The following is a 14,004-nucleotide window of genomic DNA, read 5'->3' on the forward strand; positions in this document are numbered from 1 at the left end:
CATCACTGTTTTCATCAGCTGCAAATCACGAGACAACAGCCTGAGAAACTAGCCGGCAGGCTAGGCTACATCCAAGCTGTTCACCTGCGCACAGCTCCATCGCAAAGCCCGCGTGATCTTCCGTGAGAAACTGACAAGTCATTTCTAAACTGTCCTCGGCAAATGCATCCTCTAGCTAATCATCAACGACACTTTGGTGGCTACTGATATTTGGAATGAAACGTTCAATAAAAATGATAAGTCTCCCAATCTACTACCATGGGAAACAGCCATTTTTTGCTAAAACAGAGGAAAGAGCTTCTAGCGAAGTATCATCAAGTAATTAGTGGTTCTGAAAATGGTTTTCAGTAGGCGTCTTGGCTCTAGCATGGTCAGCCCAGTCCCTAAATGTCACAGCCACCCCATTAATAGTATCCAAGAACATTCTAGGTACTATGTGAACGAAGGTTTTTTAAAGTGGTCATGTATTAATTTTGATATTTTAGAAGTACAATTCTACATTAAGCCCATGATTTCATATGCATTATTTATTAGGATGAGGCCACAGTAAAAAATCTGATACAAAGAAAAATATTATGTAAATAATAGAAAAGATATTCGTGGATAGGACAAAACCATACGGAGGCGGCATGGGAGGGACTCAGGCCGACAGGTGTTCCTGTGATCACTGAGAGAGCTTCCTCACCCTACTTGAGATGGGCTAACAGAATGGCCGAACCCACCTTTTTTGATTCATTATGATCACCTATGAGCGTCACATTGCGTGAGCTGTTGCAGAAGGGAGACAAAAACAGGGCTGCGCTTGATTCGTGGGATCAGAGTCAGGCCGCGGACAAGAGCATCAGTGGACAATGAGGCATTTCTACCGCAGCAAGTCAACATAAAGATGTGAAAGTGTCCCTTGTGCAGAGAACACGGGGACAGGTCCTTCAGATCAAGGATGCGCCTAACGAAACCTATGCTACTCCCTGAGATTGGGTATTGTGTTCCATGAATCTCTGGACATTCTAAGGATCTCCGTAATAGATGTTTAATCAATGTTCGAATAAATACCTGTGCATATCTTAACTTTTTGAATATTTTAAAATAATATCATCAACAAAACTTCCTATCTAGGTGCAAGGAAGCTGCCGCTCTAGGAATCCCACCTACCTGGGGCACCAGCTTCACACGGAACAGTATATTTCGAAAGGAATGCCCGTCGGTGGCCTGCAGGACCGCAACATCGGACACGCTCTCCGAGCCATCGTGAGCGTAGTGGAGAAGGCCCCTGGAGAGCTCATCCAGCCGGAACTGGTAGATCGGGGCTGCAGGGGACTGAAGTGCTTGGAGCAATTGACCATGACGTGGAGGGTCAAGCACTTCAACCACGACATCCTGTGGGTTGTCGTCATCTCGGATGTCAAGCACCTGGGTCGTGATGGTCCCTCTCTCTCCTCTGCTAATACGGAGGGCCTCGTTTCTCAGCACATAGGGGGCCTGAGGAGTGGAAGGAAAGGAGGAGAAGTCATTTAGCAGGAAAGAGGGCAACCCGGAGGACTAGATACCATTGTGCACAACCTAATTGATAATTCTGTGCTTTTGAAGGGAACTCTTAAAGCTCCACAAAGTGCCGAACGGTGGCCCAGTCAAAGGATTTGTCAGAGGTGTGGGCAGTTGCAGGAACCAGAGCGAGCGAGATTACTTCACACTTCGGGTTCTGGAGGCTTCTCAAGCCACTTCAAGGCCATCATATTCACCAGAGGAAACGGAGATGAGCCTTGTTTCCAAGTCTCTGCTGTCTTGATTTACACTATATCCCCTGCCTTGTAACTGAGATCAGCCCAGGGTCAGGGATCCCAACCAGTTTTCTGCATCCAAGAGAGAACAGTAAGAGGCATGGAATCTTCTCACTGGGGTTCAGAGTTCAGTACTTCCCTCTAGCGACACTGCGGTTTGCCGACTTGGGGTAAGATACTTCTGATTCTGAATTCATGTCATATCTGATCCCAGGCAATAATTTTCTTGAAGCCCAGGAGGACGTGGCCGGAGAAAGCCAACCGCCTGGCTAATCCACGTGGCAAATTTTCAGATGTTTTTCTTGGGATTACCAGGCTTCCCTTCATCAGTTGAGTAAGCAAATACAATATTCTTTCATAAAGATAAAAGTTAATGAACCACAACAGAAAAAATTACCCACCAACCAACAAACCAACCAACCAACCAAACAAACAAACAAAAAACCAAAACAAAACCTGAGGCCAAAAGCCAAAGAAAACATTATCTTAGTTTTGTATATTGTTTGAAGTTGAACCATCTAGGACTTTCTCTCAGCATATCGTTTTCTTTAATCCAATGGTTTTGTTTTAAAACTACCTCTCTGGCCTCCTGGAAATTTCAAACCTATTAAAGTAACGTCTAGCTAATGTATCATTGTAATAGTCACATAGTAGGAAGATAGATGACAGCTACCCCTCAGAATTCCCAAGTGAGAATGCAGAAGCTTCTAGATACGTGGGAATGAAGGGCCCCTTGGATTCTAAAAGAGGAGAGGTCAGAAGGTGATGTCAACATCCATAAATGGAAAAGATCAAATTAACTTGCATGAGAAAATCTCCAGGAGGTTCAAGACCATATTGAAATATCACAGGACTGTAAAGGAATAAAAATAAGTTAAAATTAATTTTTAAAACTCCATTTTAAAAGAGTTAAAATGAAAGAAGTTTCTCATATAATAAATAAAATTAAAAAATGCTGCCACCGTTTATTCGCTTGATTTGGGGAAGATAAGCAAACAAAACTTAGGGAACCATAGAGGCTCACTGTCTGAGATGAGAAAGGCACTTGCCAGTATCTACCCTAAGTCTCTAATTTACCTAATTAAAGTAACTATATTAACACAAACAAAAAGAACAAAATAAAACTTCTGAGTTTAGGTACTGAGAAATTTTAAGCCAGACAGTCCCAGGCCTGATGTAGCCCTCTGGCCCATATTTACAGAGAACACATGTTTTCATTTTTGGTTCGTTTTTGTTTTTGATTTTGCTTTTAACATGTTTTAGTTTTAATTAAAACAAAATTAATACTTTTAGCCCAACAGTGAAGTCAAATGAATATCAGAGCCATTTCTTTTCTTTTTTTTTTTTTTAAAGATTTTATTTATTTGTTTGACAGAGAGAAATCACAAGTAGACAGAGATGCAGGCAGAGAGAGAGAGAGAGGGAAGCAGGCTCCCCGCCAAGCAGAGAGCCCGATGCGGGACTCGATCCCAGGACCCTGAGATCATGACCTGAGCCGAAGGCAACGGCTTAACCCACTGAGCCACCCAGGCGCCCCTCAGATCCAGTTCTAATCAACCCTCAACTTCAGTCACCCCTGAAGTAAGAATGCCATCAAGAAGAGCAAAGTTTGGTGGGGGAGGGGGGGCTGTGTGGCTCAGGTCATGATCTCGGGGTCCTGGGACTGAGCCTCATGTCGGCCTCCCTGGAGGAGTCTGCTTGTCCCTCTCTCTATGCCCCGACTTGTGTTCTCTGTCTCTCTCTCTCTCTCTCTCAAGTAAATAAATAAAATATTAAAAAGAAAGAATAAAGAAGAAGAAGGAAGTAGGCCTGTGAACACCATCCAGAAGTCACTTCTGGGTTATGTCTCTGTTATCCACAGTCCATGGTCTTTCATATTGGACCAAAATTTAAAAAAAGATTAAAACAATAGTCTCCTGTCTTTCCTTGAATTCATGACTAACACTCTACAGAGTTGTGGATATTTAGGTATCCTCGGTTCCCCATGCTGATATCCCCCTCTCTTACTGTTCACAACTTAAGACTCCATCTATCCCCTACTCTCTATGCATGTTTCAGCTGCTGAATCCCTCAAGCTCAGTCACTCAGACCCTCTACCGCTATGTGTATTCTGGACACATAAGTACACCTTAACAGAGATGAGTGATGGGAACAGAGGCGCCATCACGCTGAGTTTTATAGCATCTACCATGATGTCCTCAGACCTCTACCTGGCTGGTGCCCACACGGGCACCCCATGTAAGTAGATCCTTAATCAGATGCTCTACCTACCGCAGACAGATGGGAGCACAGTCCAGCTACAGGACAGACAGGCAGAAGTAGCTGAGAATAATTTCATATGCCTGAGAGAGAAATATTTAGGCAAAACAAACTCATTTACCCAAGACTAGGAAAGTCTTAACAACTGGAACAGTTTCAAATTATTCTGAAGGGCTCATACCAACTCAGGAGAGTACAGTGAGGCACTATAAGTTCGTGGGCAAGAACGCAGACTCTGTAGCCCGATTTTCCAGGCACAAATCTCAGCTCTTAATTTATTAGCTATCTCACCATAGACACGTTACTCAACTTCCCTGTGACTTTAGTTTCCTCCTCTGCAATTAGGGAAAACGACACCCCACAGGGCTATCATGAGGACTGAATGAAAAATACAGAGTGTGATAGATGTATTAGCAATTAGTTGTTGCTGCTGTTCTTACCCACGAGCACTAAAAATTATTCCAGTAGTATTTCATGGAGAACCTGAGACTAGCTTAATCGAGGTTATTTGTGCTATAACTACTGGAAAGAAACCTTGATTCACACATGCGAAATTATTAATTGTGTGGCAATGTCATTACCTGGGTTGAAAACGCTTGTACGTTGATCAGCTGTGGCTCAGAGAAGAACTCCTGGTCACTAATTTTCAGGGAAAAGTAACCTTTCCTAAAAGAAGTCCCCAAGAAAAGAATGAGAAAATGCAGTCATTAGTCTCTAGAAAAACAAGATTAAAAATATCTTCAGCTTATGTGCATGGAAGAATTTGGATCAAAGCACTACAGTGATATAATATTCATAGTGTAAATAAAAGTAACCAGATGAAGATGAACATAGCGACATACAGGTAAAACTATGGTGTATTCTCTGACCTCAATATAACGTAACAATTCCATAAACTTTTTAGTTTCCATTTTTCTAAAATGACTATATAAATGTTTGAAAAACCAGTTTGGGGCCCAAGACATAATAATGAAAAACAAAACGAAGGCTAATGGTTAAATTGGAGAGAATGGAAAGGAACTACCAAGTCTCTGATTAGCTCTCAGTGATTCCCTCCCTCCAACCTGTCCCCAGATCACGTGAGTGAGCCTCCAGGAATGATTCTGCAGTGTTCATGTGACCTGACTCTGTCGACCTGGCCCCCATTCCAGCCACACACAGACACAATCAGTGTGGACGGGACGAGAGGACGACGGCCGATTATTCCCTGGAAATCTGCAGCGAGCCCGCGAGCCCCCATTTGATGATGCGGAAGCCGCGGTCTGCCTCGACGAGGCGCGGAGCAAGCCTGTCTGCAGGGCAGGGGGAAATGAAGCCGTGAGCAGGGAGACAGAGACCAGAGGGAGAGCGGAGTCCTGCTTCTCGTCCCTGGCCAAGCTTCTAGGCCTATGTGAGAAGTCCACGTGTCCTTGATGTGTCAGAGAGCTGAGCCATACCTGCGATGTTAAAACAAGCCTCACCGTGGGGCGCCTGGGTGGCTCAGTGGGTTAAAGCCTCTGCCTTCGGCTCAGGTCATGATCTCAGGGTCCTGGGATCGAGCCCCACATCGGGCTCTCTGTTCTGCAGGGAGCCTGCTTCCCCCTCTCTCTCTGCCTGCCTCTCTGCCTGCTTGTGATCTCTCTCTCTGTCAAGTAAATAAATAAAATCTTTAAAAAAAAAACAAGCCTCACAGTTTTGTAGGCTTCATTACTTGCAACCGAAGATAAAACAAAATAAGGCTCCCTCTTTGCTGTGGTTTTACTTCCTGTGAGGGTGCTGCGCCAGCCGCTTCAGAGAGCCAGAAGGGAAGGGAGGAGCCGCTCACCGTCAAAGCCAAGCACAGAACTTACAGTAGACCGGGAAGACATGTGGTTTAACGCCTTCCCAGAGGTTTTGAGCTCTGGTCGACTATTAGGACCACAATTTTAAAGGTTCTCTTTTTTTGATTTTTTAACTTTTTTATTATAAAAATGCATCATACATACCAAAGAGCATATAAAACACATAGATTTTAAAGAACTAGAGAAATATCAGGTCTGCACCACCTGAGAAAAATGCAAGTTAACTATTTATGAGAATTGTCAACTCGATTTCTCTTCCATTGAGCTTCTGCAAAATGGTGGCTGTTTATTTAAAGAGCTAGATAGATCTATTCAAATCCACAGCTCTAACAATTTCCACTACAGAAGGCTTGTTGCCGGAACTGACCATAGTTACTACAAGCTAGGAGTATATTATTCTTTGGAATAGTGGAAAATTAGGTACTTAGGGCTTGTGAACATAGAACTTCATAGTTTTTTAGAGGAAAAGTATGACTGGAAACTACCATTCAAGGGTTCTTTAAAAGGTCTTCTTGGAACTATCACTGATACACAAAAGAATGTGGATGGATCTCAAAAGCGTACGGCAAAAACCAGAAACAAAAGATTATGCACTGTATGACTCCATGGCTAGGACATTTCAGCAAAGGCAAAACTCTTTAAGAGTAAAAGAACAGATCAGTGGTTGCCAGAAACTTTGCGGGGCGGGGGGAGGCAGGAATGAGTCACAGTAAAAAGAAGAGCTTGGGGGGGCGGTGGATGAAACTGTCTCAAACCCTGACCGCAGCTGTGGTTTCAAGAGTGCCAGAATGTATACATTTGCTAACACCCATAGACCAGTAGACTTCAAGATGGGGGATTTTACTGAACCCAAATTATACCTCAATGAACCTGATTTAAAAAAAAAAAAAAAAGTAAATCTTGTCTTCCCACTCATTTCATCCTCTCCTTGATTTTCTGTCCCATTTAAATCCTGGCCCTCTTCACGCCAATCTCCAGACGTCCAGAGAAAGCAACCGAGGGAAGCAACAAAAAGAAGAAAGAAGGGGTGGTGACTCACAACGCACAGGGGAAAATGACATTTTGGCGGCACAGAGGTTCCGATAACTGCTTAGCACTCCAGCAATGCTGGCTTGCCCCCACAGCCATATTTGCAGGCTGTCTCGTACTCCACTGGAACATTCTGACCCCAAAGAAATCCAACACGAAAGAATCATGGTCAGGTTTTCATGAGGAAAAACAAAACCACAACCCTATATGGCAAGCCGCCCCTTTCACCATTTTTGCATCACTTGACAACTTACAGAATTCTCTTTTTTCATGAATCACTACCAATCTTGTTTTACTGTTCGTCCTTTTGTTTAAGTTTTTAGATAAAGAAGATCCTACGCTAAAATTGGTACCCCAAAGTCAAGGGAGTGCTGAAGGAATTCCCAGCAAAATAGTTACTTTTCTTTGTCGTGTTTGGGGGTATGGAGCGGACTCTGCAAGGAAACCGGTGATGAGAGACTAAAACGGTGAATCAGACAAGAGGAGTAACTTTGGCTGTCTGGGGCTTTACGGACTTTACTGACTTTTCACAAGATGCCACGGCAAAGGACTGCAGGTATGGAGCCGTGTGTGTGTGTGTGTGTCACAAACAATCAAGAACTACACTTGAAGCAAAAGGAGCGCAGAGTGGGAGCGTCAATCTGAAGAGCGATTCTGTGGTGGAAGAAGCCAGCGCTGTCATCTGTGGCAGTGCCTCCGTGCGAGGACCTTTTGTCCCCGGAGGATGGAAGCACGGCCATTACTCCCAGTATGATGCAGGAGGCAGAAATCATCGTGGCCACAGGCATGGGCTGTGGTGTCAGAGACCTGGCTTTGCTCATGCTCTCAAGGCCTCCGTCTCCCCATCTGTAGTCTGGGAACATAAACATACTGAGCTCACATGAGCGGTTTACTGCGATGCCTGTGTCCTATTAGGGCTCAGTAAGTACCAGTTGTTCTCATTCCTCTAAGATGGTCTTTTGAGGTTCTGGCTCTGAACTGCAACAGAGAAAGTGCCATCGCTTTGCTTCCCACCTATTTCCTAGCCCAAACCTTAAAAAAAAAAAAAAAAAAAAAAGCCCTCCAGTGGTAACAATAGAAAATATTCACTGTGGGGGCACCTGGGTGGCTCAGTGGGAAAATATTCACTGTGAACATTTCATTCCATTGGTAACACATGCAGTCTACCACGCATTCTCTTCACTCAGGAAGCAGAGCTGGGCGAAGGATAATCCACGAGGCTAAGCTTTGGGGTGCATTCTCTTATTTCTGTTTAGCAGATTTGCTGCGCTAGTTATATGACTCTATTTGCCTGGGTGGGTGTTAGCATCCGATTGCACTCCTGAAGCAATGTCAGCCGGGGGTGGGGGGGAGACAGCCAGAAGTGTGCCAGGCATCGCAGAAACACTGGATCCGGCTTAAAAATTAACCACAATGAATCCCATAAAGTAGATAATAAAAAGTTGTGACTCTCAGCTTCCTCCCACTCTGGAATTCTGGGAACCATCGAGCACTTTGAAAACTCCCTCTTCCGGCCACTGCTCAGTGCCGGCACAGCCCCTACTGCTGAAGGAGCAGCTGTGGCAGTCTGCAGAGAGAACCAGTTTTGTTTCTGCCGGGCCCCCAATACTGGGTCACTGTCCTAGGAACTTTCCTGTCACATCAGAGAATTACCCATAATCATGTGATAAAATGAAAATGCTCTCACAGAAGCAAACTCTCGGAGCAGTGACGGTGAAATGATGGCAGGCAGCTGACAGCGCTGGCGGTTCTGGAGCATCATCTGCCCCAGAGGAGCAGGGACAGCTACTGAGAGGTGGGGGCGGGGTGCACGGCGCCCACAGGAGGGAGGCAGGAGGGAGGCAGGAGGGAGGCAGGAGGAAAACAACACAACCCCGAGTCACCTGGGCTTTTCCCTGCTGTGCACAAAGCGCACTTGGTTCTCGTTCACATCCTTCCAGCTAAAATGGCCGGCCTTGCCGAGCTGGACCTCTTTTCCGTTCCTGGACAGCACGAGCTGACCGTTGGTGGGCGCGCTCACGACACGGAACTGGACGTCTTCCAGCCGGCCCCCTCGCGCGCCGACGTTCAGAAGGGGAAGATCCAGGGGCTTCATCGAACCGATGGGAAGGATGAGAGAACCATTCACGTGAAGAGTAGGAGGGGACATTTTGCCTGGAAAACAGACGGTCCAGAGATCAGACTTGGTACACTCACTAATACGGCTTTGGGTTGTTTTTTTTAATTAATAGATTTATAATGTTCATTCAGAAATGAGGCTCTAGACTTTTGCAACCATAAGCCTCCTTCTAATCCAGTGATTCTCACCCTGAATGCTTATGAGAATAACATAGATTCTCAATGTTAAGACATAAACTTCTAGAATAAAAGAGAGGATAGAATCATCATGATCTTAAATTAGACAATGTCTTCTTCGGCCTGACACAAAAAGCATGAGTGACAAAAGAAAAAATACCTCAACTGGACCAAAGTACTTCAAAGGCACCAGTAACAAAAGTGAAAAAGACAATACATAGAACGGGAGAAAATATTTGCAAATTATTTATCCGAAAAGGGACTTGTATCCAAAATACATGTAAAAAAATTCTTAAAATGCAATAAAAGACAAGGAGCCCAATTTAAAAATAGGCAAAATGTTTGAATAGGCATTTTTTCAAAAAAGATACCCAGAAGGCCAGTAAGTACATGAAAAGGTCCTTAGTCATCAGGGAAATGCAAATCAAGACCACTTCATTGTGATTCCGCTTCATACCTCCTGTGAAGGACAATAAAAAGTATTCCTGAGGACGTAGATGATTTAGAAATCCTATACATCGCTGGTGGGAACATGAAATGGTGTCATCTGGCAGTTCCTCAAACAATTAAGCATAGAGCTACCCTATGATCCAGTAATTCTCCCCACAAGCGTATACCCATGGGAACTGAATACATACGTCCACATAAAACCTCTTATGTGAATGTTCATACCAATATACCCAAGAGCCCCAAAGTGGAAACAACCCAAATGTCCATTAATTGGTGAATGACTAACAAAATATGGTATATCCATACAACGGAATATTATTCAACCATGAAAGGAGATGATCTACTGATACATGTTCCAAGGTAGAAAATGTTCTTGCCATGTGAAAAAAGCCACACATTGTATGAGTCCATTGATTGATGTGAAATGTCTAGAATAATTAAACCCACAGAGCCAGAAAGTCAGTCAGAGGTTGCCAGGGACTGGAGCAAGGGAGCAAGACAGAGAGACTGTTAATGGTTACTGGATTTCTTTTTAGGAAGAATAAAATGTTCTGGAATTAGATAGTGGTGATAGTTATACAACCTTGTGAATATAATAAAGACCACACCGAATTGTGTACTTTAAAGGGTGAATTCTGTGCTATGCGACTTACATCTCAGCAATAACCAGTATGGATACTGGACCTCCACCAGTGTTCCGGCTTCAGTGTTCTGAAGTGGGCACCTCAGTGATTTCACAAGCTCCTCAGGCAATCCTAATGGGACTTCCAAGTTTGAGAACCACAGTTCTAACCTGATACTTTGATTACATCTGACCATCAGCCCCATGAACAGTAAGGAATAAAGCAAGTGTCTGACACTATTTGCTCAAACAGTACCAGTTAGTCTGTAATGAACTATGATTATCAGTGGCTTAGCCTCAGAATTCATGGGACATGTCCACACTTCCTTTTAAAATTTTACCCTCTCTGTTCATAGGAACTATCTGAGGGATGAGTTATCTGATCATGACAAGAAATTCATCCTGTCTCCTGCAAGGTATTTCGCCTGGACTTGAACTGTTAGTTTCCTTCTACAAGTAGGTCAGACAGGACAGTTTGGGAATGCCAAGTTTCAAGGGGACGACTTCCACTGTAAGATTACTCTAATGAAAGTGGAATTCATTTTCACAAGTTGACTTGTATGACGTCCCAAGAGGAGCACGCTGACTTTCAAGCACTTGGGGTTTCCAGAAGGATCCCAATAAAATGAGCCAAAGATGTCTTTTTCCCATGGGAAGTCTTAATATCTTTAGAGGTCAGAAATCTAGAGATGGAAAATGTGATTGACTGCGGGTGTTAAAACAGGCCTCTGTTTTAACATCAGTTACTGATGAAGGACACTCAGAAGTTGAGGAATGTTCAACTACAATAAAATTCCCCAGCTTCATTCAGCTATAAAACTTTGGGGTTCAAAATTATGACTGAATTTAAATTTGCTTCTCTTTTGTTATTTAAGGTGAAGTGTCCATTAATGTGTTAGACAAGACTAGTTTATCCCCTTAACATGTCACCTTATTCGTAACGGGGAAGTGGCTTGAAACCCACTCCCTTCAAACACAGGATCCTAACGGGGCAGGCTCCTCAGACTAGTCATTATTTATTCGCAATATATCTCCAGTATGTTCACAAAGGATGCCACCATGGCATAATTAGCTCTAAAAGTTTATATACATGCAAATAAATTATACCTATATGTATATAGGTAATTTTCTACAACATAGCTATAGCTTGGAAACATAACTAAGTTTTATGCCAAATTTCTGATATGATAGTTGTTACTTTTAAAGCATAGATTTTTTTCCCTGAAGATCTTAGAAGCTGAGTTTCTCTCCATGTTCTATAAACAATCCCTTATTCCTTTGCTTTCCTCAAACAAGAATCCTGCATGTCATATCACATGAGCTGACTGTATCTCCACACGGAGCCTCTGTGTGGAGAAATTGCAGGTCTGCATGCGAGGCCGTCTGACGAGCACTTACCAGCACATGTTGCGTTAGCGTGGGTGAAGCCAGGAATGCAGCTGGAAACACAAAGGCCGTTCTTCAAAAAGAAGCCCTGCTCACACCGCTGACACCGGTCCCGGCGGCTACACCTCAAGCATGCCCGAGGACAGGCTGTCAAAGGAAGGCCACAGTGTTGAGGCATGGCCAAGGCACAGGTGGCCAGTGACAGAGAAATAAAGAGCGGCAGCATGAGCAACCACAGCAACAGGGAATTCCCACGGCTCCCTCTGGAATTCCACAGGAAGCTGACCGACCCCCAGAAGGAGAGGGAACACAGGGGAGCACTTTTGCTGAACACACTCTGATGTGAAAATGGTGCCCATAAACGCATTGTATAAAAAGTTAACCCTACCGACTTGTAAGGGACGTGGAGGGCAGTGATTAAGAGCGCAGGCCCTTCCTGCGTACGTTCCTCCTCCGCCACTGAGCAGCTGTCCACTTCGGGCAAGTTCCTCTAGTCACCCATGGCGTGATGGGGAGAGGAACAGCACCTAAGGCCAATCCCCATCGGGAGGATGTTGTAATGTGAAGAGACCCGCACAGCGCCTGGCATACAGAAGGACGCGGCTGCACTACCAACGCCGCCGCCGCCGCTGCGTCATCTAACTGCCATCACCATTTCAATGCAGGAGGAGAGCAGGCTCCTGAAGGGACCCGAGGAGTCTTTCTTTGGGTCCACTTAATAATCTTCTACAAATCGAGTGTTCACTGCCTAATTTTCCTGTTTCCTTGAGATTTTAGTGTACACGGGTAGTATAGAATAAAGGGCTCAGAATTGGAATCAGAAAATGTGGGTTTAATACCTGATTTTATGTTGCCTTGGTTAATACTCATTAAATGGGATTCCTAATGTCTGCCATATTTTACCATCAAGTCAGTGTGAATACTAAATGAGATAGTGCAGATGGAGGAATTCGGTGAAATGTAAAACGCCACGCCAGGGCCATGGCTTTATTATTAAATGTCAGGTTTTCTTCAAAGTGGGGCATCGAGTATCAAATTTTAGTGGAAATGATGAGAACAAACTGTAGAAACTCTCATGGATAACCCGATGGACAAGCAGATTAAGGCTTTGGGTTGAACGTCGATGATAAAGGTTCAGTGTATCTCAACAAATTGTCCTCAGAAATCCTACTCAAGGATATTGCGCCAATATCGGGGTCACTCATAGTTTAGTCCACACACTGAAAATTCTGCGCCACGTCAGCAGAGGCGATCTGCTCTTGATGCTCTTGTGCTCTTAGTTCAGCACAAGCCGTACATTTCATAAACTACTGGCCTTATTTCCATTAAGACCCTTCGAGACAGTACTGATTTGTGCAAGAGAATTATTGGCCTGCACGTCTGTGTTCTATTTAACCAGCAATTGGCAGATGTGCATGGGAAGCCCTCCATTTCTGAGACCGCCCTCTCTGGGTTTCCATTCTGCCTCTGACTCAGATTCTCTTTGGTTACCTGTGATCGACACACCTGACATACTTGTGGCCCTCACTTTTTTCCAGAGGACTCAGCGCAGTTCCAAGTTACCTGTGCACCGGCGACTTGCGTGATCTGCAAAGTACCCCTTGCCGCATTCCTGAACACACTGGGCTTCCGACAGGAGGTGCGGCTCTTCACAGCGTGCACACTCATGGGGGCCTTGGCACTGGAGACAGTGGTTGCCGCAGCCTGAAAGACAAAAGTCAAATCAACAGAACTGTGTGTGGCTTTCCAGGGGGCTCCTGGGCCTCACGGGGAGGCAGCAGAAGGTGCAGAACAGCGATATGACCTGGTGTGCGGGGCCGGGCAGAAGACGAGGACTCGGAACCAGGCTCTGAGTGGCGCTGCTCTACTTACCAGGACGGTGATTTAGGATCAGAGACTGACTTCTCTGAGCCTCAATGCTCTGTCCTATAAAATGGGAGTGGACGGTGTCTCACTCAGCATGCTGGGCAGAGATTAAAGTAAATAATGGAAAACAGGAGGCACACCTCGAAACTACAGGTATTAGCCATTATCGTTACTAGGAACTAGTCAGTGGTTCTCTTGCCTTGCTGAAGTGGCATCTTTCCTGACTCACCCAGTTATCAGAGTCTCCCAAGAAGGCTCCTCGGAGTGCCATCTGTGCGTTTGGGGGGCATTTCAGGGTCAGAAGAGTCTGTGGTGTTCAACCAAGGCTGAAGGGGGTGGCATTCAGGGACAGGCGGTGGAGAGACATTCGTACATGCAGGGCTCCAGGGGACAGTTGGGGGAATCAGACGGTCCTTCCCGATGCTCAAATGAGCAGCGTCTACGCGTTTCCCTTCTAGAGGACAGGATTATTCAATGCTCTGGGAAGTCCAAAGTCATC

At 44.8% G+C, this 14,004-nt stretch overlaps 1 protein-coding gene across 1 annotated transcript in view; it reads right to left on the minus strand.

Moving 5' to 3' along the window:
- Window positions 1-14,004, minus strand: part of FRAS1 (Fraser extracellular matrix complex subunit 1) — a 405,465-nt gene that overhangs the window by 136,618 nt on the left and 254,843 nt on the right. The window contains exons 25-29 of the mRNA XM_044225418.1: window positions 13,203-13,343; window positions 11,652-11,786; window positions 8,770-9,040; window positions 4,619-4,703; window positions 1,153-1,479 (exon numbers count right to left, since the gene is read on the minus strand). Coding sequence (XP_044081353.1) covers window positions 1,153-1,479; window positions 4,619-4,703; window positions 8,770-9,040; window positions 11,652-11,786; window positions 13,203-13,343 — 959 coding nt within the window. The remainder of the gene's footprint in view (window positions 1-1,152; window positions 1,480-4,618; window positions 4,704-8,769; window positions 9,041-11,651; window positions 11,787-13,202; window positions 13,344-14,004) is intronic.

The sequence above is a fragment of the Neovison vison genome, chromosome 11, assembly GCF_020171115.1.
Source record: "Neovison vison isolate M4711 chromosome 11, ASM_NN_V1, whole genome shotgun sequence".
In the NCBI taxonomy this organism is placed as follows: domain Eukaryota; kingdom Metazoa; phylum Chordata; class Mammalia; order Carnivora; family Mustelidae; genus Neogale; species Neogale vison.